Source organism: Thalassophryne amazonica, chromosome 3 (genome assembly GCF_902500255.1).
Source record: "Thalassophryne amazonica chromosome 3, fThaAma1.1, whole genome shotgun sequence".
NCBI lineage: Eukaryota > Metazoa > Chordata > Actinopteri > Batrachoidiformes > Batrachoididae > Thalassophryne > Thalassophryne amazonica.
The window spans coordinates 48,436,486-48,461,467 of record NC_047105.1 but is presented as its reverse complement, the minus strand read 5'-3'; the positions used below and the strand labels follow the sequence as shown (position 1 = coordinate 48,461,467).

General features: G+C 40.0%; 1 protein-coding gene across 2 annotated transcripts in view; it reads right to left on the bottom strand.

Annotated features, from left to right (window-relative positions):
* atg7 (ATG7 autophagy related 7 homolog (S. cerevisiae)) overlaps positions 1–24,982 on the bottom strand; it is a 192,438-nt gene that overhangs the window by 55,096 nt on the left and 112,360 nt on the right. For both annotated transcript variants that reach the window (XM_034166198.1, XM_034166197.1), the window contains exon 18: positions 10,713–10,835. In XM_034166198.1, the coding sequence (XP_034022089.1) occupies positions 10,713–10,835 (123 nt within the window). The remainder of the gene's footprint in view (positions 1–10,712; positions 10,836–24,982) is intronic.

The following is a 24,982-nucleotide window of genomic DNA, read 5'->3' as shown; positions in this document are numbered from 1 at the left end:
AAGAATAACCAGAATGGCAAAGGCTCACCCATTGATCAGCTCCAGGATGATCAAAGACAGTCTGGAGTTACCTGTAAGTGCTGTGACAGTTAGAAGACGCCTGTGTGAAGCTAATTTATTTGCAAGAATCCCCCGCAAAGTCCCACTGTTAAATAAAAGACGTGCAGAAGAGGTTACAATCTGCCAAAGAACACATCAACTGGTCTAAAGAGAAATGGAGGAATATTTTGTGGACTGATGAGAGTAAAATTGTTCTTTTTGGGTCCAAAGGCTACAGTTTGTGAGACGACCCCCAAACTCTGAATTCAAGCCACAGTTCACAGTGAAGATAGTGAAGCATGGTGGTGCAAGCATCATGATATGGGCATGTTTCTCCTACTATGGTGTTGGGCCTATATATCGCATACCAGGTATCATGGATCAGTTTGGATATGTCAAAATACTTGAAGAGGTCATGTTGCCTTATGCTGAAGAGGACATGTCCTTGAAATGGGTGTTTCAACAAGACAATGACCCCAAGCACACTAATAAACTAGCAACATCTTGGTTCCAAACCAACAAAATTAATGCCTCGCAGATGTGAAGAAATCATGAAAAACTGTGGTTATACAACTAAATACTAGTTTAGTGATTCACAGGATTGCTAAAAAAGCAGTTTGAACATAATAGTTTTGAGTTTGTAGTGTCAACAGCAGATGCTACTATTATTGTGAACACCCCCTTTTCTATTTTTTTTTTTTACTAACAGCCCAATTTCATAGCCTTAAGAGTGTACATATCATGAATGCTTGGTCTTGTTGGATTTGTGAGAATCTACTGGTACCTTATTTCCCATGTAACAATAAGAAATATACTCAAAGCATGGATTAATCTTTTTAGTCACATAGCTCTACTATTATTCTGAACACTACTGTATGTGTGATTTTGAAGTTAGACATACCTTGAAATGAGATGGTCAGGTGGCCACCAAGGCCTCTGCGGCTTGCTTCACATTTACATTTAAAATTTTGAGGTAATAGTACATATACTATCTATTGAAACAGACAATTTTGTTGAATCAACAACAAGGTGACAGATGTAATTCTTATCCTTCACAGCTCAAAAGGATGTAAGATCTAGCTTTCAATCATTCTTTCTACTTTTCTATATTTCCTGCCCACTTTTAAATAGTGTCAAAGCAAAAATCAATGCCATAGGGCTAAAAATTCAAATTGGGGCACTGTTTTGTACAAATTATTAGAAAGAAAGTCCCTTTAATTTGGAAAATAACTAAAATCTGCCAGGCATCTAAAGGAAAGGTACTAATTTTGACAAGCGATCCTATGAAGAGTGTTAACTACAGAACAATAGTAGCACCTACTGAGCCAAAATAATTGCACAAAATTATGAAATTTACAAACCACATGACAACTTTATCATTTCCCACCCAAGTTCCCTATACGTGCCTCTTGCTACAAGATCGTATTTAGTCTACATGATTGCCTCGGCTCTGTTATCCCAGCTCTTAACTGCTTTTAAAGATAACATTGATTGAAATCCTAACTTTTCCTTGGAACGGGAGGTTGTGAGAACAGTGATACCAGGCATCCCCTGCCCCTAAGAGATCGAGGGAGAAAGACAGGTTCTTCTCCACAATCACAGTTGCATTAATGCGGATACCCAAGTTCTATTTACTTTGCTGGGAGATGGAAGGTATTTCAGGGTGGGCACTGCTGCAGAGGCAAGTAAAGAGGTCATGAGAGGAAGACACATCAAACTAGATTTTCAGTGGGAGGTAAAGTTAATAGGCCAACACTTCCATGACATAGAATCATGATTCTTAAGTGGTTAACTGATTAGAAACACGCAGAACAATTAAGATGCTTATTGCTCAGACACCATGTTATTGTACTGTATTTATTACGTTATAGTCCTATTGATCTGTTGCGCACACACCACACACACACACACACACACACACACACACACACACACACACACACACACACACACACTCACTCTGAATCTACCAAGCCAGGTCACAGTCAGGCAAGAAGTATGGTACTCATTTCCTTCCATATTCTGTGATTTTGTGTGTGTGTGTGTGTGTGTGTGTGTGTGTGTGTGTGTGTGTGTGTGTGTGTGTGTGTGTGTGTGTGTGTGTGTGTGTGTGTGTGTGTGTGTGTGTGTGTGTGTGTCACAGCCCTCTGCCAAGTTCAGGAAGGCCAAATTGATAAAACACAATAACTGCCTCTGACATGCTAAAAGAAAGACATACACACACGCACGCACACAAAGAAAATATACTGAATAAAAATCACTGTGTTCTGTCATTTTATGACATTTTAAAGGCAAAGCCCCAAAGTGTTTTGCTGGAAAAGCACCGCAAAAACCCTCACAGGCAATTATGCACTTTGTAACCTGAAGGACTTAATATATATATATATATCCCCTATTTATACAGGTAGTCTCATTGAGACACAAAGTCTCGTTCTCAAGAGAGACCTGCTTCAGTCAAACATAAACAATTATTAGCTACAGACAGACATAGATATAATATACAGTATCGGTGCAACTCAGTAAAAATCAAAGGGCTAAACGGAAGTAGATTAAAATACTAAAAACAGGAACAAGTTTCCTGGGATTTTTCAAGTGCTCTTAAAATAAGTTTGAAATTCCCCATTAAAATCAAACTGAACAACATCAGATCCTGTTGTACAGTGTTTGAGTGGTTTAGTAAGGAAGAAGCCCTTTTGCCAAACTCTGTACATAATGAAGGAACACCGAAAGTAATAAAGCCCTGGGAGAGCAGGCTATGACTACACTGTCTTTGGGACATGTAGGAGGAGATACATGAGAGCAACAGTCAAAAGATTAATTTGTAAATGAAACTGCACCAATGTAGAAGTCTATGTATCAATAGTGATTGACCAGACCAATTGACCAGAAAATTTCAGCTGCTTTTCAGCTTTTTCTGCTTTTTTTTTTTTTTTTTGAGGGGGGGGGGGTAGAGAACAATGATTACTACTTATTACTCTGCTCTGCTATCACTCTACAATAAATCAACATCATCGATTTGTAAAAAAAAAAAAAAAAACCTGGTGTGACTTCTTTGGTTTCTGCAGTAATTGATAAGAAATGCACATTTCTGTACAATATAAATAAAAGATACGTATTTATCACTGTGCTTGTCCCCGAGGTATCAAGCAGGTTTTACTTATAGTATGATGACTTAAAGGGAAACTTTTCACATTATTAATGCAAAGAATTTTCAGCCCAACAGCACTGATATAGATTTGAAACTGCGCCGTTACTCTCTCTGCTCAAAACTGAATGCTGAGAGTCTTGCACATGTATTATTATAAATAACAGGAAAAGCCAAAGAATTTTATCATCATAAAGTGTTTCTCTAAAGGTTAAATTATGCAAAATTGTTTTACATCTAACAACTGCAGTTATGTACGGCTGAGCTCTTACATTAAACGCCCCCCAAAAGATTCTAAGTCATTCTCCTGCTTCAAGGAACATTTTAAAAACTTTTACAATCTGCTTTTAATATATTTTGTAATCTATATTAGCTCGCTGAAAAGATGCATAGTAAAACCCCTTTAAAGAATTTTATTACAGTGCTTAAAACAGCAGGAATGGACAATTACCTACAATGTTCCAAAATCGTCTGCAGGTGTTTAGTCTGCACAATCAAAAAAGGAACTCATTTTATTGATTGATTCCCTTTATTTGAAGACGTGCTAGTTAAAAATAAATAAATAAAATCAGATAGACCAGTGTTTGGCTTGAATTAAAATTTGATTGTTAGCAGACCAAGCAGTTAAGAGAACTGAGAGATTAAGTTGCAAACCCAAAGACAGTTTGCGTGCTTAATTTATGTGATCTCATGAGAGAAATGCTACAATGTGTTGAACAGCAAAGCACATGTTTTAAATACATGCAACAAATTTTTGAAGATGCCAGAGTCACAGTGCATTTCCACCTTGACACATTTCTAACAAAGTGACGACATTCCCACTAATGTGCGCACACACACACACACACACACACACACACACACACACACACACACACACACACACACACACACACACACACAGAGAGAGAGAGAGAGAACCTGAACTGCCCCAAAACCCTACGCTGACCACATAAAAAGCAGTTCTCATATTACAAACTGGCCCAAAATAGCCCCTAAGTACATATTGTTGCTATCTGCTGACGTACATTATACTTTAGCATGGTTACACACGCACATGGGAAGAAAGAAAACAAACAACACAAAAACACAAAATATTTTCATATTATAAGTGATCTCCTGACCCATGACCTGAGTGAGTGAGAGTGTGTGTGTGTGTGTGTGTGTGGGGGGGGGGGGGGGGGGGGGGGGGGGGGGGGGAGCAGATAGAAAGATTCTCCAACGTGACATTGCATCATGTCATCACTTCATCATGACCACTCTCATTTTGCTTCTTGACCATTAAAACCTGCTTGAAAAACTACATGAATCAAACAATTTTGTACAGTTTTATATGTTTAACAGACCCACAGGTGGTTAATGCGCTTGGTTTCAGTTCAGAAGGCCCCGGATTCAAATCCCACCCCTGTCACATTTCTAACCCTAACCCGAGTGCAAACAAGGGAGCAGCCGAAGGGACTTCCTTACCCACAGCTGTGTTGAATTAACAGTCTTTAAGGACTAATCAAGCATTTTTGTGCAAAGGTCCTCTTTATTCCTCACATTTTAGAACAACCATAAGAGCTGATCTGAGCACTGTAGCTGTGCTGAAATAATTATTGATTAATAAATTAATACATATTTGACATCATTTTTCGTTGGTACTACTAAAAAAAATATTTCTGACCTGCTAGTGATGTTTACAAAACTACCATAGAATGCAAGAATAATGATCAGATCAAAGGGAAACAGGAAGTGTGATTGAGAATTAAATTTTTATTCATTTACTGTTTTACATGTTATAGGTTGTATAGTTAATTTATCTAAGTTCACACATTGTTTTCACAGCCATTATATATACAGATATACACACAACCCAGTCTCACAGATTGTCGTGATTCAGCAGCACGAAATATACATTAATCTATTGGTTCGTCATACTGTCACAAAAAGTGCAAAATATTCGTCATGGGAGCACGAATTCGTTCTAATTCATTTGGTGATGGCTGCACATAATTTAAAGTTCAGCGGGGGGAGGGGGGTGGTGTTTATGGTTAGGGGAAGGAGTAGGGTTAGGTTATGGTTAGGGTTGGGTGTAGGAGTACAGTTAGTAATAGCGAGTTAAAAAAAAAACCTGTCACGAAAATTGTAATCATTTCGTGACTGGAGGTCAAAAAAAAAAAAAAAAAAAAAAAAAAAAAAACGAGACTGGGCTGATATACACACATATAAGGGCAGCACACTGACTCAGTGGTTAACACTGTTGCCCCACAGTAAAAGGTCATGGGATCGCTTCCTGCCTGGGTCTTTCTGTGTGGAGTTTGCATGTTCTACTCCCAGTTCCAAAGACGTGAACGTTAGGCAAATTGGAATCTTTAAATTGTGACTGTGGGTGTGCATGCGTTTGTCTGTCTATATGTGGCCCTGCGATGGATTGGTGTCCTGTCAAATGCTGCAACTACTGCATTTTAGATCAGTCCAAACTAGTGCTGGGTTAAAAAGATTGATTCGCCGATTTTAAAGGACATGTCTCACCAAAATCATAATTTAGATTTAGGCTGTTAGTGGTCATCCGATGATCCACCAGGATTACTTTGTGCACTTCCATGACCAGTTTCAAAGTATACGCCATTCGCAACAAACAGCTACGGAGATATCCGAAAACAAAATACTTGTGAGTACTCTGGTGTTTTCGACAAGTGACGTCGCAACTAGAAGTGTCACAGTGCATGCTTCAATGGAATGTAGCTGATAACATTAAGAACGGACGCACAAATTAATTCCAAAGTTGGCATAAGTGTGATGTCGTGTTATGATGACTCGTTTTAAGTGAAAACTGTTCATTTTGATGGAGTCACGGTAAAGTCTGCGGCTCCAAGAAGGTTGATGTGCACCTGAACTGCCATGAGTCATAATAAACGCTGCCTATCAATAACCATCTCTGCTTCAGGTTCAGCTTTGTGCACGATTAATTATGAGTGTTGTTATCAATAAAATCTAAAAAAAAAACCAACAAAAAAAAACATCTGCTGCCAGGTGGGAACCATGCCTCTCTTCAGCTGCACAGCGTGCATGCACATCATCCAAAGATCAATTCATTATATATATATATATACATATATATATATATATATATATGCACTTTTTGCCAGCGTTGGAACAGCGTCCCTGAAAAACATGACGCTGCAGTTGGGCCACTACACTGATTCTGAGGGTGTGAAAATGATCATTTCTCTACATCGTGGACCTGCTGGTTCTGATTTAGAAGCAGGTCCACAATTTATTCATCAACCTCTGTCAAAGCTATTTAAAGATGTCAATCATGACGACTGGGACTCTTATCTGTTGCGGGCAAGAAACGCAAATCATCTGCTGTTTAATTCACACAGTAGTGTTTTTTTCCTTTCGCTCCTCATAATGTGCCTTTTATGTGGGACCACGCACGAAGGTTCTCTGGTGTGGACTGACTTTTCAGTCAGTCTTTTCCACCAGCACTTGCTGTGCAGCTGTGGGAAAAGACTGACTGAAAAGTCAGTCTGCACAGGTGCGGGAGAAGTTCTCCTGCAGCGTGCCGCACAGCCAGCGCTGCAGACGCGAGTATTTGTAGGGAAGACCGGGACCATTTGCCCCCGAAATTTTTTTTTAAAGTTATAACTCTTTGAAACACTGTTGCATCCATTTTGAGCACCAAATTTTGTGAAGTAAAGCCATAGTTTTTTTTACAGCTTTACTTTAGAGCCAAAAGAAACAGGGCATCAGGCCAAAACATGAAAGGATGTAGAAATGTACCTGTGTCAGGGCCAATGAACCAGGTGCCTCTGGTGCCCTCTTTTGACTGCCCTGGATCTGTTCAGTAATTCTGCCCTTCAGTATGTTTGTAAAATAAAAATACTCTATCAGTATGGGAGGGGGATTTGTCCGTGCCATCAGTCTTATAGCCATCATTATTAACTACCAATACTTCATTAATTTGCTATCAAATGTCAATATAATACAAGTATTATGGTTGCATAACTAGACAATTAGGTAACAGCTCAAAAACGGTTTTAATAACACTAGCCCAAATCAATAATGGATCGGACTGAAATCATTGATTCTGAATTTAAGAATCGGAATCTAATCGATTCTTGAAATCTGAATTGATACCCAGTTCTAGTCCAAACCTTCACTAGACTGACTTACTATACAGTCAACAGAGCTTACAAACCTAAACAACAACAAATCACATTTGTATACAGACCCAAAATGTAAATACACATAGGAGCAATGCTCCACAGCAACACCCCCCCCAACCCCAACTTACATCCATTATTATTTCAAGCCAGAGTGGTTTAAAATGTGAGTCAGAACCTAAAATGAGTTACAGGCCTTTTTCTAGTGGGCTCCCACAAAAAAATAAGTAATAATATGCTTTCAGGAGCAACAGAAGAACTTCTGTGTCTTCCTGGAATTGAGGAGCTTGGCGGGGTGGGAGGTGGATTTGAAGGGACGCCCTCTAGAAGTTTTTAGAAGAGCTAATCTGTGTTCAGGAAACAGGCACTAAGACTTCTGGCGCTGGTGAGCTGAGCAATCAAAACAATCTCTCCATCTTCTGATTGAGGGGAAGGGAAGCTACGCCAGACTCTTCAACACTCCTCACAAGAGAGGCGGAGGTGAAGAAAAAAGGTAAGGAAGAAGAAGAAGAAGTAGTAAAAAATACTGGGAATCAGACAGAGTTACAGATGAAGAGAAGTGAGAAAAAAAAGAAGATTTCAAAAAGGATGAAAGGAGATGAAAGTTAAGAGAAAATCTGAAATTACACATTCTTCATCGGCTATTTTCTCACACTTTAATATCTGCTGTCCTTTTCTTGCTTTCAACCATTCTTCTCATCTTCTCTCCTGCTTTTGTTTCTTATCTACACTCCCTTTTCCTCCCTGCCCTCTCTCTTCCTTTTCCTATCCCTGCCCCCCCTCCTCCATCTGTGTGTTACGAGTAGGAGTTGTGGAGGAAAATCAATGGGATTTTCCCACAGTTCAACAGTACCAGACCCAACCCCCACCGCACACGTAATACACACTCCTAATCCCTCTCCCGCCTCTTGCTCATATCACAAGGGAGGCTCAAGGAAAACTACCCATATTCCAACTAAAAATCTGTGATATTTGCAACAAAATGTTCCTCTGCAGACAACATTGTGTTACTGTGGTAAACAAATTATACAATGATGTTTGCATCACAAATACTGAAATCAACAAATGGAAAATAAAGATGCCATTATAAAAAGGTCATATTATGTCATCCTAGAAAGTAAAATTTTATGGTCACACATTTTGGCCACAAACATTGAAGACAATTTGAACTAATGTCAGTGTCGTTTGCTGTGATCTGTCACTCCATTTCATGATGGCATCACGAAAAGTAAATTAATCTATGGTTTGCGATACCGTCATGAAAGAAGCCGCATTTTTGTGATGGGAGCACAAAATGTGGGGTGACGCGTGAAGGGGGATGTGGCTATGGGTGTTACAGCTAGGAACAGTAAAATTTAAAAAAGCACACACACACAAAAAAAGAAAAAGCATGAGGCTGGACTGGTCACTCTATCTGTAATTTCCCCAGGAGGCTACAGCCTGAGGAACCCTGAAATAAACACCAACAAATCCACGCTGAGTACATAAACAAGTGTAAGATCTGTAATTTAAAGATTTTGGGCTGTTGATCACAGAGGGCATCTTAAAATGTTGTCATTATGCACCATATTGCAGACATATTTTTTGTCATATTAGGTCTAACAGTATACTGTCCACAGCACACTGTTTTGATTAGTCCAAGAAAGCCTGGCCATGCACTCAGTGTAGGTGCTACGCAAAAATTGTCTGAGGCACCCTTGGGCAAGCTTAGTCAGGTTAGATGGAGAGTAGACACGTCCATCATCCATCGTGAGTGGCAGAGAGACCTCATGATGTGGAGCCACCATCGTGATGCCACGTCCCTCATCCTGCCACAAACACACAAATTCCATTATTCCCACTATAAGGTAAATATACAGGTTTTTGTTCACTGGGGATAAGTTTAACCCAGACAGTGCATAAATGAAGGCTGGCCGCAAGTCTTCATGAGATGCAGCCGGTGAGGGCTAAAAAGAGTCGAACCAGAGTGCACCTCACAAATCTTTGTTGCCATGCAGCTTGTTTTCTTGAACATGACCCAGCATGCAGGTACTGTACCTCAGTGCTGAGGACCCCGGCATGTCCACAAAGTCAAGAAGAATCCTACATAATACCTGGCTTCAACAGATATGTAGATATCCGCTTTTGATGGACCGCTGATCTGCCTGGGGGGTTTCCAATCATTAATCAGGGCAGTTCCGAAGAGTGTTGGATGCAGCAACCGACCACACAAACTCTTGATCTTAGACTAAACCTGACCCGACAATGCAAGCCTCCCTTATCTGGGATTCTGGCATCAGAGCCATAACTGTGGGCAAATGCCAGTCCAAACAAATATCCTGCTTGTATTCAAGCTTTTCCCTTGAAGAGAAACTAGTGGTAATGCACCAAAGCCCTACATCTATCTGTGCATGGGGCACATAGACAGGTACACCCACATCACATCTGCAGGGTCTGCCAGTTTCCCTCTGAGCCTTAGCTATGACAGCTGTATTTTCTGCAAGCCTGCCATTTCCAAGAATATGCAAATAAATAACACAGATTCCAAAAATTATATATATATATATATATATATATATATATACATATACACACACACACACACACTCAACAAAAATATAAACGCAACACTTTTGGTTTTGCTCCCATTTTGTATGAGATGAACTCAAAGATCTAAAACTTTTTCCACATACACAATATCACCATTTCCCTCAAATATTGTTCACAAACCAGTCTAAATCTGTGATAGTGAGCACTTCTCCTTTGCTGAGATAATCCATCCCACCTCACAGGTGTGCCATATCAAGATGCTGATTAGACACCATGATTAGTGAGAGGTCCTGGGCTGGTGTGGTTACACGTGGTCTGCGGTTGTGAGGCTGGTTGGATGTACTGCCAAATTCTCTGAAACGCCTTTGGAGACGGCTTATGGTAGAGAAATGAACATTCAATACACGAGCAACAGCTCTGGTTGACATTCCTGCTGTCAGCATGCCAATTGCACGCTCCCTCAAATCTTGCGACATCTGTGGCATTGTGCTATGTGATAAAACTGCACCTTTCAGAGTGGCCTTTTATTGTGGGCAGTCTAAGGCACACCTGTGCACTAATCATGGTGTCTAATTAGCATCTTGGTATGGCACACCTGTGAGGTGGGATGGATTATCTCAGCAAAGGAGAAGTGCTCACTATCACAGATTTAGACTGGTTTGTGAACAATATTTGAGGGAAATGGTGATATTGTGTATGTGGAAAAAGTTTTAGATCTTTGAGTTCATCTCATACAAAATGGGAGCAAAACCAAAAGTGTTGCGTTTATATTTTTGTTGAGTATATATATATATATTTTTTTTTTTTGACAGGCTGGAAAAGGTGGTGTGAGAATGGGTGTGTTTTACCTCAGCAGCCTGCGTTTCTTGGTGAAGAAGTGTCAGCCCTGTCAAGTCTTCCAGGAATGAGTGAGAAGAATTAAAAACTTTGAACAAAAACTGGCAACCTTCCTTTTCGTAGTGGTCCAATACCTGAACAAAACACACACAAAGGAGAAACGATTTAACAAATAATGCAAAATACCAAGTAGGGGTGACTGTATGAATGGTACATAGTCATGGCCAGTATAAATTTGCTGTACAATACAGATTTTGACTAGACCACCTATCTAGCAGAGCAGGCTTCCATGGCATCAGCTTGTGCCAGTGTTTTGCAATAATATAAACAATAACAGAAAGCAGTTTGCACAACAAATCACCTGTAGAACATCCACTGTATGGACATGGTATGGATTTAAGAAGTCAGTGATCAGAAAATGATAACTGCAAAAACATTTCAATCACTGTCAGGCAACAGTGGTTGCAATCTTTTCACCACCACAAATCAAAACACGCTGTGGAGTACGAGGACTGCAAAAGGTTGACTCTACAGTCAAGTCTGGGAGCATGTGCCGATGATGTGCTTTGCCGCATCCACACCACCACACAAACCACCTTATTTGCTGTATGGCATGCCCCTCAGACAGACAATCGGTCCACTCCCATACCTCTACAATAACCATCTATCTGCCACAGCCAGGAGAAGCGTGGGTGTCACCTTGGTCTTCACCAGCTACTAGGGTCCTCAACACTTAAGAACCTGCATGCTGGATCATGCACACAGAAATGGGTCACGTGGCCAAAATGATGAAGCCGACACACCCTCGCAATACAAGTGACACTCCTCATTTTAGTCTCTCTTAGTAATTAATAAATAATTTGATACAAAGCCATTCCAGCAGTACCCAAGGATCCTTCAAAGACACCTAGTACCAAAGACATCCAGTCATTTCCTTAGGTCACTGGTTAGCATCCACATCTCACAACCATACAGCAAGACAGACAAAATTTATGTTTGTGGCACCACAAACATAAATTATCAAGCAGAGATGGTAAGAAAATTAAGTCAGTTTTTGTTTTCACTTTGTGCAGCTTTATTTATTGATTTATTTTCATGGAAGTGTTTTTCAAAGAAGGATGTTATTTGAGAAAATGGTGTTTTATTTATTTATTGCAGATTTGTACAATAAATGTTCTTAAAATAGCCCTGTACTTTGTGAAATGTCGTACAATCATAACTGCCACATGCAGTTCCATTAGCAGTGCTTTAACAACTTCAGAAGCATTTATATTGAAACAAAATTGAAATGCAAACACACACACACACCTAAAATTACACAGCGGCATTTTTCCTATTACCTTGCAACACTGACATAAATTTTTTGTAAAGGCAACAATATGACTGTCTGATGCAGTGTGTAGGTTACATCATAACTTATTATAGCCAAGTAACCTCTGCGTCTGTGTGCAGCTTCGATCACGCCAAAACTGGGGAGAGCTGATATTTGCCGTTTGATATACTTATGTATTTTGGGTCAAGGATGAGCGCTGAGAAAACGGAAAGTGTTATGTGGTTCATGTTAATTTAACTGCATTGTTAGTATTATTGATTTGTGTTTTTGTAGTTCAAGTGGTTTAGTCAGTTATGTGTGATGTTGTTACCATGAGTAAAAAGAGTACAGCTTAGTGTAAAAACTAAAAGCACCTGCTTGCAGCAGAATGCAGAAGAAACAAAAGATTCTGTGTATGTGTAACAGCCAGTGATGCCAGTAACGCGTTACTCTCATCTGACCACTTTTTTTTTTTTTTAGTAACGAGTAATCTAACACGTTAATCTTTCCAAATCAGTAATCAGATTAAAGTTACTTCTCCAAGTCACTGTGCGTTACTATTATTTTTGCATTGTGGGTCGATAGCAGCAATAAACGTGGTCCGTGGCAGGAAGACTGACCTTCCCACTTTAAGTGAGCTGCGAGCTTTTCATCCACGGTTTCTTGCAGCAGCTCCCGGGCAGCAGCTACGACTTGTCCTCACCTCTTAAAGCAGTGACAACAGCACAAATGCACTGAGCTTTACAAAGACATTTTTATGTTTTTTTTTTTTCTCTGAGCCGCTCCGTATCTGCTGCTAAAAACAGCTGGTCCTCTGCCACGCGTCAGGCACGTAAACGACTAACATTATTTTCCACTCAAATACACCTAAACTCTCTTTCTGAGGACCACATGATGTGAAAACAAAACTTTTTTACCTGTAAATCTGGTCATGTTTCCTGCGTAAATAAATGTTATCCATTCTTTGTGCCCAAACGCCAAGGCAGGGGTGAATCCAGAAGGAATGGGGTCGTGGGGCAGGGATGTGCCCCCCCTACAACACCCCTAGATTAAAGGTCCAGTTTTGAAGCCGTTTTTTTTTTTTACTACAACTACTACTACTACTTAAAATAATAATTTCGACAAGTAAAATGTTTAGAGAGAATTTAAATGTTAGAAAAAATTTAATAGATACATTTATAAACAATGTAGGTTAGAAATTTCAAGTTTTACTGTTACAGTGCTGTCAACAGTTAAATATGAGGTCAAGAAAGAGGTCTTTATTTTACTTTTCATAAAACAAGTATTTATTTTGATTGAAGTCAAGAAAGGGTGACTATAAAGTGAGTTTTGGCAAAACAAGTATTATTGTCATGAGATGGCAGGGGGTTGTTGTCGGCAGCTGGGGAAAGTAACTAAAAAAGTAATTAGTAATCTAACTTAGTTACTTTTCCAACTGAGTAATCAGTAAAGTAACTAAGTTACTTTTTCAAGGAGTAATCAGTAATTGGATTACTTTTTCAAAGTAACTGTGGCAACACTGGTAACAGCGGACATTTGCCGTTTGGTATGCTTATGTATTTTGGGTCAAGGATGAACAGCACCAAAATGCCAAGTTGATAGGACTAATATTTTTACAAAACTAGCGATATTAGCTAACTAATGTTAATTACATTCTGGAGTAACACACCATTCCAGCAGGGGGTGGTAAATCATCTTATTTAGTAAGTTCAATGCAAGTGTATAATATAATTGTAAATACGTTAAAAATACATGGATGACAGTTATTTCCATTGTGGTCCATTTAAAAATCAAATGAAAAAATAAGAGTAAAAATAAAATAATAATAATAATAGTGTGTATATGATAACCTAAATTGATATATACATTAAGAAAGTACATTAACATTAAAAAAAAATTACATAATTAATAGGAAATAAAAGAGTTGAGCTCCTCTTCTAAAAACTGTTGAGATCTAAGGTTCTAAAGCCATTCTGGACTCGCATGCCATTCCAACTCATAATAGAAACTTTGCACAATTTATTACCACCCTTGAAAAATGTCAGCTACCTATTTTATAAACATTACCCAATCTAGAGCCCGTGGACCCCCACGGGCAACATGCTAGCGTAGATATACACCTGTTTTTATGCCTTTAAGGAGGTTCTTTGCATTGCGTGTCTGCTTGGATAAGACATAAATACTTAAATCAATTTATAATTGAAACTGAAATACACACATACATACAGTTTAGATGTTTGAGGGCCCATAATCAGGGGCACCTGGGCCTAGTGTCCCTGTCTCTTATTTAAGTGGGCCCAACTAATTAATTTTGTTCTCTCCCTCTGTCTGGGACGTCTCGCTGCGCCGACCGGTAACAGAACGCCTTTTTGCACAGCTGCACATTTTTGCACCTTTTAACTTATTGACTTAAACTATTGTCAATAAATACTTATATTTTTCTAATCCTCTCGTTTGTATCTCCTCCTTGTCACTGTCCTTTAAGCCATGGGCATGTGACAAGAGTGGGGGCTCGTCCGGGATTTGAACCCGGGACCTCTCGCATGTCTCCACAAACAAACAAATGAATGTGCAATTACCAGGTGCGCACCGGATTCTAATCATGTAATCAGTACGCGGCAAAGCCCCAACACAAAAAACAGGCCTAAAAACAAACTTTAACCAAATAAATTTACAAAAACTAAACGCACTGACTACAAAAATTAAATTTAAAGGACGTATATATATTATATATACACACACACACAGTTGTATGTAAAAGGTAGTGCACCCCTGATGATTTCCATGATTTTCCTTTATAAATCATGGGCTGTTTGGATCAGCAATTTCAGTTAAATTTATCATATAGCAGACAAACATTAATATTTGAGAAGTGAAATAAAGTTTCTAGTATTTACAGAAAATGTGCAATAATTATTTAAACAAAATTAGGCAGGTGCATAAATTTGGGCACCCTTTTCATTTTATTGATCTGAATACATTTAGCACTAATTATGGGAACACAAAATTGGTTTGGTAAGCTCATTGACCCTTGGCCTCCTTACACAGGTGAATACAATCACGAGAAAGGGTACTTAAGGTGGCCATTTGCAAATGTTTCTCCTCTTTGCATCTCTTCTAATGAGTGGCAACATGGGAGCCTCTAAACAACTCTCAAATGAGCTGAAAACAAATATTGTTCAACATCATGGTTTAGGGGAAGGACACAAAAAGCTATCTCAGAGATTTCAGCTGTCAGTTTCCACTGTGCGGGACATAGTGAGGAAATAGAAGACCGCAGGCACAGTACTAGTTAAGGCCCAAAGTGGCAGGCCGAGAAAAATCTCAGATAAGCTGAAGTGAAGGATGGTGAGAACAGTCAGTCAACCCACAGACCTGCTCCAAAGACCTACAACATGATCTTGCTGCAGACAGTGTCTCTGTGCATCGTTCAACTATACAGCGTACTTTGCACAAAGAAATGCTGTATGATGCTGTAATGCAGAGGAAGCCTTTTCTGTGTACACACCACAAACAGTCGCTTGAGGTATGCTAAAGCACATTTGGACAAGCCAGCTTCATTTTGGAATAAGGTGCTGTGGACTGATGAAACTAAAATTGAGTTATTTGGACATAAGGGGCGGTATGCACGACTGAAAAAGAACAGCATTCCAAGAAAATGCTTGGCACCTACAGTAAAATTTGGAGGTGGTTCCATCATGCTGTGTGGCTGTGTAGCCAGTGCAGGTACTGGGAATCTTGCTAAAGTTGAGGGTTACATGGATTCCAGTCAATATCAGCAGATTCTTGAGAACAATGTTCATGAATCAGTGACAAAGTTGAAGTTCCGCCGGGGCTGGATTTTCAACAAGACAATGACTCTAAACACTGCTCAAAATCTAATAAGGCACTCATGCAGAGGAACAAGTATAATGTTCTGGAATGGCCATCTCAGTCCCCAGACCTGAATATTACTGAAAATCTGTGGTGTGATTTTAAGTGGGCTGTCCAAGCTCAAAAACCAACAAACCTGACTGAACTGGAGATGTTTTGTAAAGAGGAATGGTCCAAAATACCTTCAACCAGAAACCAGACTCATTGGAAGCTATAGGAAGCGTTTAAAGGCTGTTATTTCGGTAAAAGGAGGATCTACTAAATATTGATGTATTTTTTTCTGTTGGGGTGCCCAAATTTATGCACCTGCCTAATTTTGTTTAAAGAATTATTGCACACTTTCTGTAAATCCTATAAAATTCATTTCACTTCTCAAATATCACTGTGTTTGTCTGTTATATGATATATTTAATTGAAATTGCTGATCCAAACAACCAGTGATTTATAAAGGAAAATCATGGAAATCATCAGGGGTGCCAAAACTTTTACAAAACACTGTACATGCCTTTGTGTGCTGTATCACAATTCAACACCTCTACAGTTGCTCTAAAATGATTGTACTGATTTATTAACAAGACCAAACTCAGACACCGAGGCCTTCTTTCTGTCCTCATGACTACCTCCTTATCCCAGGCTTTTATAGACACACACACACACCCTCGTTTGCAGGTGTAGAGTTACATCTACCTCAAGCATGACCACATTCTGTGCGCGTTACTACCTGTGTTTATGTGCGTGCTTGCAGACTGACCTGGCGTCTAGTCTCGGAACAGGCACACCGTCACAATAAGAGTTGACATCTTCCTCTATCATCCTTTCAGCCCATCTTTTATCTCTTTCAAGCGCTTTTAGTTGCTCAATTTTCCACTTCCATCTCTGGGATCCGCTACAAGACACCAGCAGGTAATATCTGCTTTGGTGAAATGTAGCCATTAACAACACACAAAGAAACTTGATACCTTGCTGATTTTGGAATCAAGTTAACAAGTACACTCAAAAGCAATGTAAGCAAAACTACAACCCAAATACTACTCAAATCTATGCATATCAACAATTACAGTTTGGGGGTGGGGGGTGAGGGAGCACAACAGAAGTGCACAACTGTGAATGTTTAAGTTTCATGTAGTTTAAAACAAACAAAAAAACTGGATAGGAGTCAAATACAGACAAATATACTCTAACACTTATGTGTGATTATCACAGGAACTATATGTAATAAAAGGTACAAACATCCAAAGAAACACAAAAGGAACAAAATTTCAACTAATACAAGATTCTGCACCATCTGACATGTGCCAATAGGTTTCAACAGTAATCACACATGGCTGATAGACAGAGCCAGTAAAGCCAGTCTGGAAACACTCAGAGACATCAATGTCTGGATTACACTGTATGCTTAACACATGGGTAAAACACAGAGGATACACAATAGTGGCTCCTGCCCAAAAGCGATCGAGTCTATGCACACATGTAACGTCGTTAAAAATATCAAACAGTGTACAATGTGTGGTCTCTGTGTCTGAGGAAGTTCTCTAAAGCCCCGGAGGCCTGTTGATGCTGATGTTTATCTTCGGATATTGTAGTATGACTCCCACAAAGGGATGCCAGTCTAGCACAGATTACCCCCCCCCCCCCAAAAAAATCAGACCCCCCCCCCCTTAAAAAGGTGTCATTTGGGACCACAGCAGCTCGTCTGTCTAAGACAGTCTCTACACCCAAAGCGATCAAAGGGGATAATGTGATTATTAACCATCAGATGACACAGTAAAAACTCTTAAATCAAGCGCCCGCTGCAGGAACGAGGCTGCGCGAAGGTTAAACGATGCCAATGACAGTCAACGAAGGTCCAGATTTCTTGTTTCGTCAGGTCTTCGTCACCCTTCGTTAAGTGTCGTGTGACTGGGCCTTAAGTTTTAAGCAGAAACAAGGCCGTTTTAAGCAGAAATGAGGCGATAACCGGTGAGTCGCTACTGATACTTTAAATGACGGCAGCGCAGTCAATACAGCAGCAGCTGCTGTGCTCTGATCGCTTCCTGTGTCTTTTATTATGAAATAATGCTGAATTTATGTGGAAATGATTGTTGTACAAAAGCTTCAGATATCTTTCGTTGAGACAGATGACTGGAGTGCAGTTTTAAGCAGAAACGCGGTGACGATGCTTTGGGCATCACACAGATTAAGGAGCGGTACAACCGGTTTAAAGACAGCCGCACAATGGTGGAGAGCGAGCCACGCTCCGGTCGGCCATCAACATGCTGAAATGACCAGATCATTTCCAAAGCGAACGCTGTGGTGATGCGGGACCTTCCTGTCACTATCCGAGAAATTGCAGAAGAGGTGGATATCAGCACTTTTTCGGTACATTCCACTGTGACAGAAGATTTGGCCATGAAAAGATTGGTGGTGAAATTCATGCTGCTGCTGACGGTGGCGCAAAAGCACCTCCGTGTTGGAAGTCTCACAGGTCATGTGACATTCCCACCTCTTCCACAATTTCTCGGATAGTCACACGACTGAAAAGTCACTGAAAGCCGTCTGAATCATCCGCATGGTTTCCACCTGGCTGTCGCCCAGTTTCTCGCAAAATCTGAGGCGGTGCTGCTCCAGCTGTTCCGTCTTTTTCCTTGAAATGAAAATCCGCCGAGCGCGCTGCACACGTCCCACACAAAGGCTGCTTACCAGGAAATGATGCAATCGACAGGCGTGAAAAAGTTCACGCATGCGCATGAAGGTTCAAAGTTTGCTCATGCAAGCAAAAAAATAAAAAGGTCTGATACTTTTCTAACAGACCTCGTATATAAAAGAAACAACTGCCCCATAACTGAACCCTGGGGCACCTCCCAAGTAATTCTCATGAATTCAGAGTTTGTCCCAACAATATGTACACACTGGTACCTATTGTATAAATAGCTAGCTATCTAATCGTGTGCCAATCCCCTGATACCATACCTCTCTAGTTTATCCAATAGCACAGTATGAGCTACAGTATCAAATGCTTTCTGTAAATAAAAAAAACCCTACAGTATATTGCTTATTTTCAATTGCATTCAACAAAGTCAATTACAGCCAGTGAAGTAGTGCAATTTTTTTCTGAAACCATATTGCTGTTCACTAAGTATATGATGTTTAGTTATGAAATCATTTAAGCTCTTTACAAATACCGTTTCCAAAATTTTTGAAAATTGCAGTAAGAGTGAGAATGGCCTATAATTTGAAAAGACATGTTTGTCACCAGATTTAAATAGCAGTATCACTTTAGCTAATTTCATTCCAAAAGAAAATTTCCAAGTCATTACTGACAAGTTACAAATACATGTGAAATGTTTAACAATACAATCCAAAACATGAAGCATGCCTTGGAATCCAACCCAGATCGACATTTTGGTAACTGAACTCCTTATCCCATTGAGCTACCTGCTCTGCTGCTGGGGAAGAGAAGGGGTTTCATGCTAGTTGAGGGCAAAAAGCAAACTGCTGATCAAAATACAACAGACACTCTGACCTAGGTGATGCTGCTTGTGCAGAATCCTATTTATGTGCCCATCTGATTTGAATCCAATTCCACATTGCAAGCTGCATGAAATCCCTTTCTTCCAAATCCATTTCAAGCTTGGTGGTTGTAGGTGGTTGGGAATGCAATTCAAAATTAGATTTTTTGGAAATCGATTTAGGTCTTAATGCTCAGATCAGATTCCCGGTGTGTTTTGTTACATCTATGAATTCAGAGCTGCACTGTAAAAAAAAAAAAAAAAAAGTCTTAAATTAACAGTGAAATTACAAAATAAAAAACTGTAAAAAGAAAAACAATGGAGTAATGTTTTATTTATTGCAAAAATGTGTAACAAGTGGAAGGAAACTGAACTGTGAATTTAACCGTACAAATATGTTAAACATGTACCATTTGGTTTTTCAGCTTTCCCATAATGCCCCTGGTGGCTGCCTGCGCTTCCCAGAATGCCCATTACTACATTGGATGATGCTGAAATTGAGGATGGCCCGGAGGTTGCTCCAACAATATCAAAGATTTCGTGTCTGCTACCTACAACATGTGTGGAGTGTCTCAAACCTAAACCTAGTTCTAGGCATCTTATATATGCTACTCTGGAACGACCCCTACGTTCAACTGTCAACCCCACTGAGGTATTTAGTCTGGGTCTCATTAACATAAAATCACTATCCTCAAAAATCATTGTTGATGAAATTTGGTGTTCCACTGGGGTCCGTCTTAGGCCCCCTGCCTTTTCCCCTTTATATAGCACCCCTTGGGCAAATATTGCGGCATTTTGACATTACCTTTCACTGCTATGCTGATGATACTCAGTTATACATGCCGATAACTGCTGGTAATCTCATTCACATAAAATCCTTAGAAGATTGCCTTGCATCAGTGAGAAGTTGGATGTCTAGAAACTTCCTACTTTTAAACTCGGATAAGACTAAATGATGGTTCTTGGTCCAGTGAGACATCGGCATCAATTTGACCAGTTAACGCTCAGCCTAAGCTCGTGTGTCATACATCACACTGACAAAGTGAGGAACCTTGGGGTAATTTTTGATCCTACATTGACCTTTGACCTCCATATTAGAAATATTACGAGGACTGCTTTCTTCCATCTGCAAAATATAGCGAAGATTTGTCCCATCCTGTCTATGGCTGATGCTGAGACCCTGATCCATGCATTTATCTCTTCTAGATTAGACTACTGCAATGTTCTATTTTCTGGTTTACCGCAGTCCAGCATTAGGGCTCTCTAATTGGTTCAAAATGCTGCAGCCAGACTTTTGACATAAAGCAGAAAGTTCAACCACATTACACCCATTTTGTCATCCCTTCACTGGCTTCCTGTCCAAGTGAGATCAGATTGTAAGGTTCTGCTAATAGTCTATAAAATTGTTCACGGACTGGCACGTCCCTACCTAGCTGACTTAATTAAACCTTAAGTACCGGCCCGAGCTTTGCGTTCTCAGGGTGCAGGACTACTTTGTGTCCCTAGGGTGAAGAAGAAGTCTGCAGGTCATGGAGCTTTCTCTTATTGTGCCCCTGTTCTGTGGAATGATCTCCCTGCGTCAATAAAACACTCAGATTCTGTGGAGACTTTCAAGTCCAGACTTAAGACACACTTATTTCCCTTCTGTAATGCTAGCATACTAGCATTGTATAGTTTTACTCTTAATTTTACTAGGAAATGGAGTGTGCCTCGGCCTCAGCTATACCTAAATTCTGGGTTTCTGTGTAGGCTCTCAGTTGTACAGGTGGTTTCCATAGTAGAGAAGCTTGAATCTTACGTCAAGCAACCCAGTCCAGTCGAAAATTCAAGATTCTCTACTAAATTCTGGGTCTTTTGGTGAAGCTTAGGTCTATTGGCTGGCGATCACCTTAGTATTTCCTGTTTTTCTTGTTGTTTAATGCTGACAAATTATACTGTATTTCTTGTCTTTCTGATGCCTGATTCTGTTTTTTCTCTCCGTTTAAGGTGCGGTTCCATCCAGAGATGGGTGTGGTTTTTGTGCTGGCGACCCTCCTGTCCTGTGCACCAACTGCATTTCCTGTATATTCGTTTTGTGAATTGTTCTGTAATTTATGTCCGTAGCATGGCCCAACAAGAGGGTCACCCCTTTGAGTCTGGTCTGCTTGAGGTTTCTTCCTCAGAGGGAGTTTTTCCTTACCACTGCTGCTCTGAGGGTTAGACCTTACTTGTGTGAAGTGCCTTGAGGCAACTCTGTTGTGATGTGGCACTATATAAATGAAAATAAATTGAAACTGAATGCACCGTGGTGCCAGCAGAGTTCCGCTGTCTCCCAGCGCATGCAAACAATGGCAAAGCAAGGATGTGGATGGCTTTAATTTAGCGAGTTCATGGACAATTATGATGATTATATATGCTCTCCCAAGTTGAGAGGGTTATCTAGAGGAGGTGTAGCACCTGTGATGAACTTCTGCTGTGCCCCAATGTTGTCTTATTGTCCATACTTCAGGAGATGTGCTTACACTGTGAGTGCTGACCTCCTGACACTGGGAACTCTGCTGAAACCGAACTCTCGCGTGAGTTACAGACCGCCAGACGGCGCGAGATTCACAACTGCGAAACACTGAATTGTAGAATTTACAAATTACTGTAGTTTAAACAATCATAATACCAAAAACTGTACAATAGTCATATTTTAAAGATGAAAATTTTCAAATACAGTAAAATACTGATAATTAAGGCTTTGAAAAAAAGGTGATGTGTCTGTTTAAACTACATTTTGAGGATTATTAAACAAAAGGTGACCATTTTGCAAAGATTTTATCATCTAAATAGACAATAAAATAACAGGTTCACACTGTAAAATTTACATATTCTATGTAAAACCATTGACATATTCACCATAATTTTTACAGAATTCTCCTGGTAACCCCAGCTGCCAGAATTTTTCTGTAAAAACAAGGGACTTTTTTTTTTTTTTTTACAGTGTGCCTCTGAGCTTTACGCAGTGAGAGTGGTGGTACTCTGCCCCCATCACTCACAAGCCAAATGACAGGAAAAAGGAAACACAGACACACACAAACCCAAAGTACCCAGTAAAAATCAGATTAAAAAAAAAAACAAAACACTTACGAGTACATGGGATTCCAGGTGTGTTTTGTTACATCTGTAACACCTCACGTCTGAATCACACCACACGTTACCTCACCACATTTCAGTTGTTGCTCAAATTCATCCACATCATTCTCCTCTGACCTCTAAAATCAACAAGACATTTTTGTCTACACAACTGCTGCTCACAGGATATCTTTTTTTCAGAACATTCTCTGTAAACTCTAGAGATGGTTGTGCACTAGTGTGTATTATATATATATATATACGCTCAACAAAAATATAAACGCAACACTTTTGGTTTTGCTCTCATTTTGTATGAGATGAACTCAAAGATCTAAAACTTTTTCCACATACACAATATCACCATTTCCCTCAAATATTGTTCACAAACCAGTCTAAATCTGTGAAAGTGAGCACTTCTCCTTTGCTGAGATAATCCATCCCACCTCACAGGTGTGCCATATCAAGATGCTGATTAGACACCATGATAAGTGCACAGGTGTGCCTTAGACTGTCCACAATAAAAGGCCACTCTGAAAGGTGCAGTTTTATCACACAGCACAATGCCACAGATGTCGCAAGATTTGAGGGAGCGTGCAATTGGCATGCTGACAGCAGGAATGTCAACCAGAGCTGTTGCTCGTGTATTGAATGTTCATTTCTCTACCATAAGCCGTCTCCAAAGGCGTTTCAGAGAATTTGGCAGTACATCCAACCAGCCTCACAACCGCAGACCACGTGTAACCACACCAGCCCAGGACCTCGACATCCAGCATGTTCACCTCCAAGATCGTCTGAGACCAGCCACTCGGACAGCTGCTGAAACAATCGTTTTGCATAACCAAAGAATTTCTGCACAAACTGTCAGAAACCGTCTCAGGGAAGCTCATCTCCATGCTCGTCATCCTCATCAGGGTCTCGACCTGACTCCAGTTCGTCGTCGTAACCGACTTGAGTGGGCAAATGCTCACATTCGCTGGTGTTTGGCACGTTGGAGAGGTGTTCTCTTCTCGGATGATGCGAAGGAGATGTGTTGCACTGCATGAGGCATATGGTGGTCACACCAGATACTGACTGGTATCCCCCCACCAATAAAACAAAACTGCACCTTTCAGAGTGGCCTTTTATTGTGGGCAGTCTAAGGCACACCTGTGCACTAATCATGGTGTCTAATCAGCATCTTGATATGGCACACCTGTGAGGTGGGATGGATTATCTCAGCAAAGGAGAAGTGCTCACTATCACAGATTTCGACGGGTTTGTGAACAATATTTGAGGGAAATGGTGATATTGTGTATGTGGAAAAAGTTTTAGATCTTTGAGTTCATCTCATACAAAATGGGAGCAAAACCAAAAGTGTTGCGTTTATATTTTTGTTGAGTATATATACATATACATATATATATATACACACACACACACAAAACCCCTGGCAATAGTTATGTTCAGCTCATTGATCTTGGTCTTCCAGATCGTGGATTGCCTTCAACTTCCTCCCATTGCTGAACCTCTTGTGCCCTTTAAGTGCACATGTACGTTACAAGTCTTCTTCTCTGCAAACATAGTGCAACACTCAAAAGGATTTGGAACGTGTTTTGCAAGGTTTGGTAAGGACCTTCAGAATGGTTCATCTAGTTGAAATTCACAGGGCTCTCTATCTTGAGGAGCATAATTGGGGTGTGTCCAAGTTCATTATGCTCTTTACATGGCGCGTAATGAATCTGAATCTAATCTAATCTAAAGTGGCCTGGATTTATAGAAGGATAATTTTGATATACAACCCCTGGCAAAACTTATGGAATCACCGGCCTCGTTAGGATGTTCATTCAGTTGTTTAATTTTGTAGGAAAAAAGCAGATCACAGACATGACACAAAACTAAAGTCATTTCAAATGGCAACTTTCTGGCTTTAAGAAACACTAAGAAATCAAGAAAAAAAAATTGTGTCAGTCAGTAACGGTGACTTTTTAGACCAAGCAGAGGGAAAAAAAAAATATGGACTCACTCAATTCTGAGGAATAAATTATGGAATCACCCTGTAAACACCTGCATCAAATCAGATCTGCTCGTTAGTCTGCATCTAAAAAGGAGTGATCACACCTTGGAGAGCTGTTGCACCAAGTGGACTGACATGAATCATGGCTCCAACACGAGAGATGTCAATTGAACCAAAGGAGAGGATTATCAAACTCTTAAAAGAGGGTAAATCATCACGCAATGTTGCAAAAAATGTTGGTTGTTCACAGTCAGCTGTGTCTAAACTCTGGACCAAATACAAATATGGGAAGGTTGTTAAAGGCAAACATACTGGTAGACCAAGGAAGACATCAAAGGGTCAAGACAGAAAACTTAAAGCAGTATGTCTCAAAAATCAAAAATGCACAACAAAACAAATGAGGAACGAATGTGAGGAAACTGGAGTCAACGTCTGTGACTGAACTGTAAGAAACCGCCTAAAGGAAATGGGATTTACATACAGAAAAGCTAAACAAAAGCCATCATTAACACCTAAACA